General features: G+C 51.6%; 1 protein-coding gene across 1 annotated transcript in view; it reads left to right on the forward strand.

Annotated features, from left to right (window-relative positions):
• Window positions 1-72: 72 nt before the first annotated feature.
• The window catches only part of TFAP2E (transcription factor AP-2 epsilon (activating enhancer binding protein 2 epsilon)), a 14,229-nt gene continuing 12,916 nt past the window's right edge, over window positions 73-1,385 (forward strand). The window contains exon 1 of the mRNA XM_012722102.1: window positions 73-121. Within this exon, the coding sequence (XP_012577556.1) occupies window positions 73-121 (49 nt within the window). The remainder of the gene's footprint in view (window positions 122-1,385) is intronic.

Genomic DNA, 1,385 nt, shown 5'->3' on the forward strand with positions numbered 1-1,385 from the left:
AGCAGGGAGTGGGAAAGTGAAAGAAGACAGTCTACAAGAGTCCTTATCGCCACCCTTTTCTATCTGCAGGTCATGGATGAGCCAGGAATGAGCCTTCTGGATCAGTCTGTGATCAAAAAAGGTAAAGAATGGTGTCTGTGCCAGAACAGAGCGGGCAAGAGGTGCAGGCCCCGGGAACACAGACCCATTTTCTTCCCAGCGTCCTGTGTCTCCTGTGCTTTGCCTGGCTCCATGGTCACCAGGCACTCTTCTGGGTGGAAGGGCAGTGGAGGCTGGGAGCTGGGACAGCCTTACTCTTAGGCAGCTGTACCTGTTGGTGAGTTGACCCCAGGACCAGTCAGGACTCAACTGGCTGTCCCCAAGGCCCAAGGCCCCACTGGGCCTGGCCTCTCCCAGCCTAACTGAGGGCATTCTTATGGGTCTGGAGTTAATTTGCAGAACGAGTTAAGCCACTTTCCTGTTTCCTAAGAGGTGGGAATGGGGGTGCTGTTCCCACAGATTTGTTAAATGATTTCCATATTACAGAGTCTTAGTATTTCCTAGCCCGGCTGGAGCTTTCTGCCCTCTTTCTTCCCAGGAGGGAGAGGGTGGATCTCACATTTCCCTGGAGAATTTTCTCTCCTGACAGGAGCCTCTTATGGAGGATAGGGTTCGGGAAGCTGGTGTACAGGTGAAGTGTGCTAGTTAGCCTATATGCAAGGAGGGTCAGGGCCTACCTGCATCCTGGGTATGGGTGTGTATGTGAGAAGGTTTTGTACACGTCTGTATGTGCTTTTCCTAGATGTCTCTCTATTAGTATTTCTTGGTGTGTCTCTGTTTCTGTGTGTGATGTGTGTCTGTTACGTTGGTGCACATTTCCACATGATTGGGTGTGTGTGTCAGGGCCTCTGATATGCCCTAGAATTTGTTCCTTAGCACTGAGGATCTTTAGGCACCATGAAACTTGCTCCTGTGTGTTTTCGGGGTTGTTTGTGCTTCTTTGCTCTAGTAAAAGTAAAGGTTTGAGACCTGCTCTACAATGGATTTTCTCGTCCAAGGTCTGAGTTCCATTTATGTCAGGGAAAGGTGAGAAAGAGACCAAGAGAAAGACAGAGACAGAGATTCAGAGGGGTCCAGGTGTGGGGAGCTCTTCAGATTTGGGGCTGTACTCAGAAGGGTCTCCTAGGCTCATACAAGCCCTTCATGCCTGGGGCAGGTGCTGCTCTCTGGGGATTTGGCTTGAGCTTGGCTTCAGTGAGTGGATTCAGGCCCATGATCTCTTTGCCCTCCATGTGTTCTCCAAGGAGACAGACTGGGGTGCAGTTCCTGGAATGGGGGCTTGAGGGCAGGGATTTCCAGGATCTAGGGCTGTGGTACCTGGGGCTTGGAGTGTGCAGGGGGGGGGG

Source organism: Condylura cristata, unplaced genomic scaffold (genome assembly GCF_000260355.1).
Source record: "Condylura cristata isolate star-nosed mole 26May11 unplaced genomic scaffold, ConCri1.0 scaffold00008, whole genome shotgun sequence".
Classification (NCBI taxonomy): domain Eukaryota; kingdom Metazoa; phylum Chordata; class Mammalia; order Eulipotyphla; family Talpidae; genus Condylura; species Condylura cristata.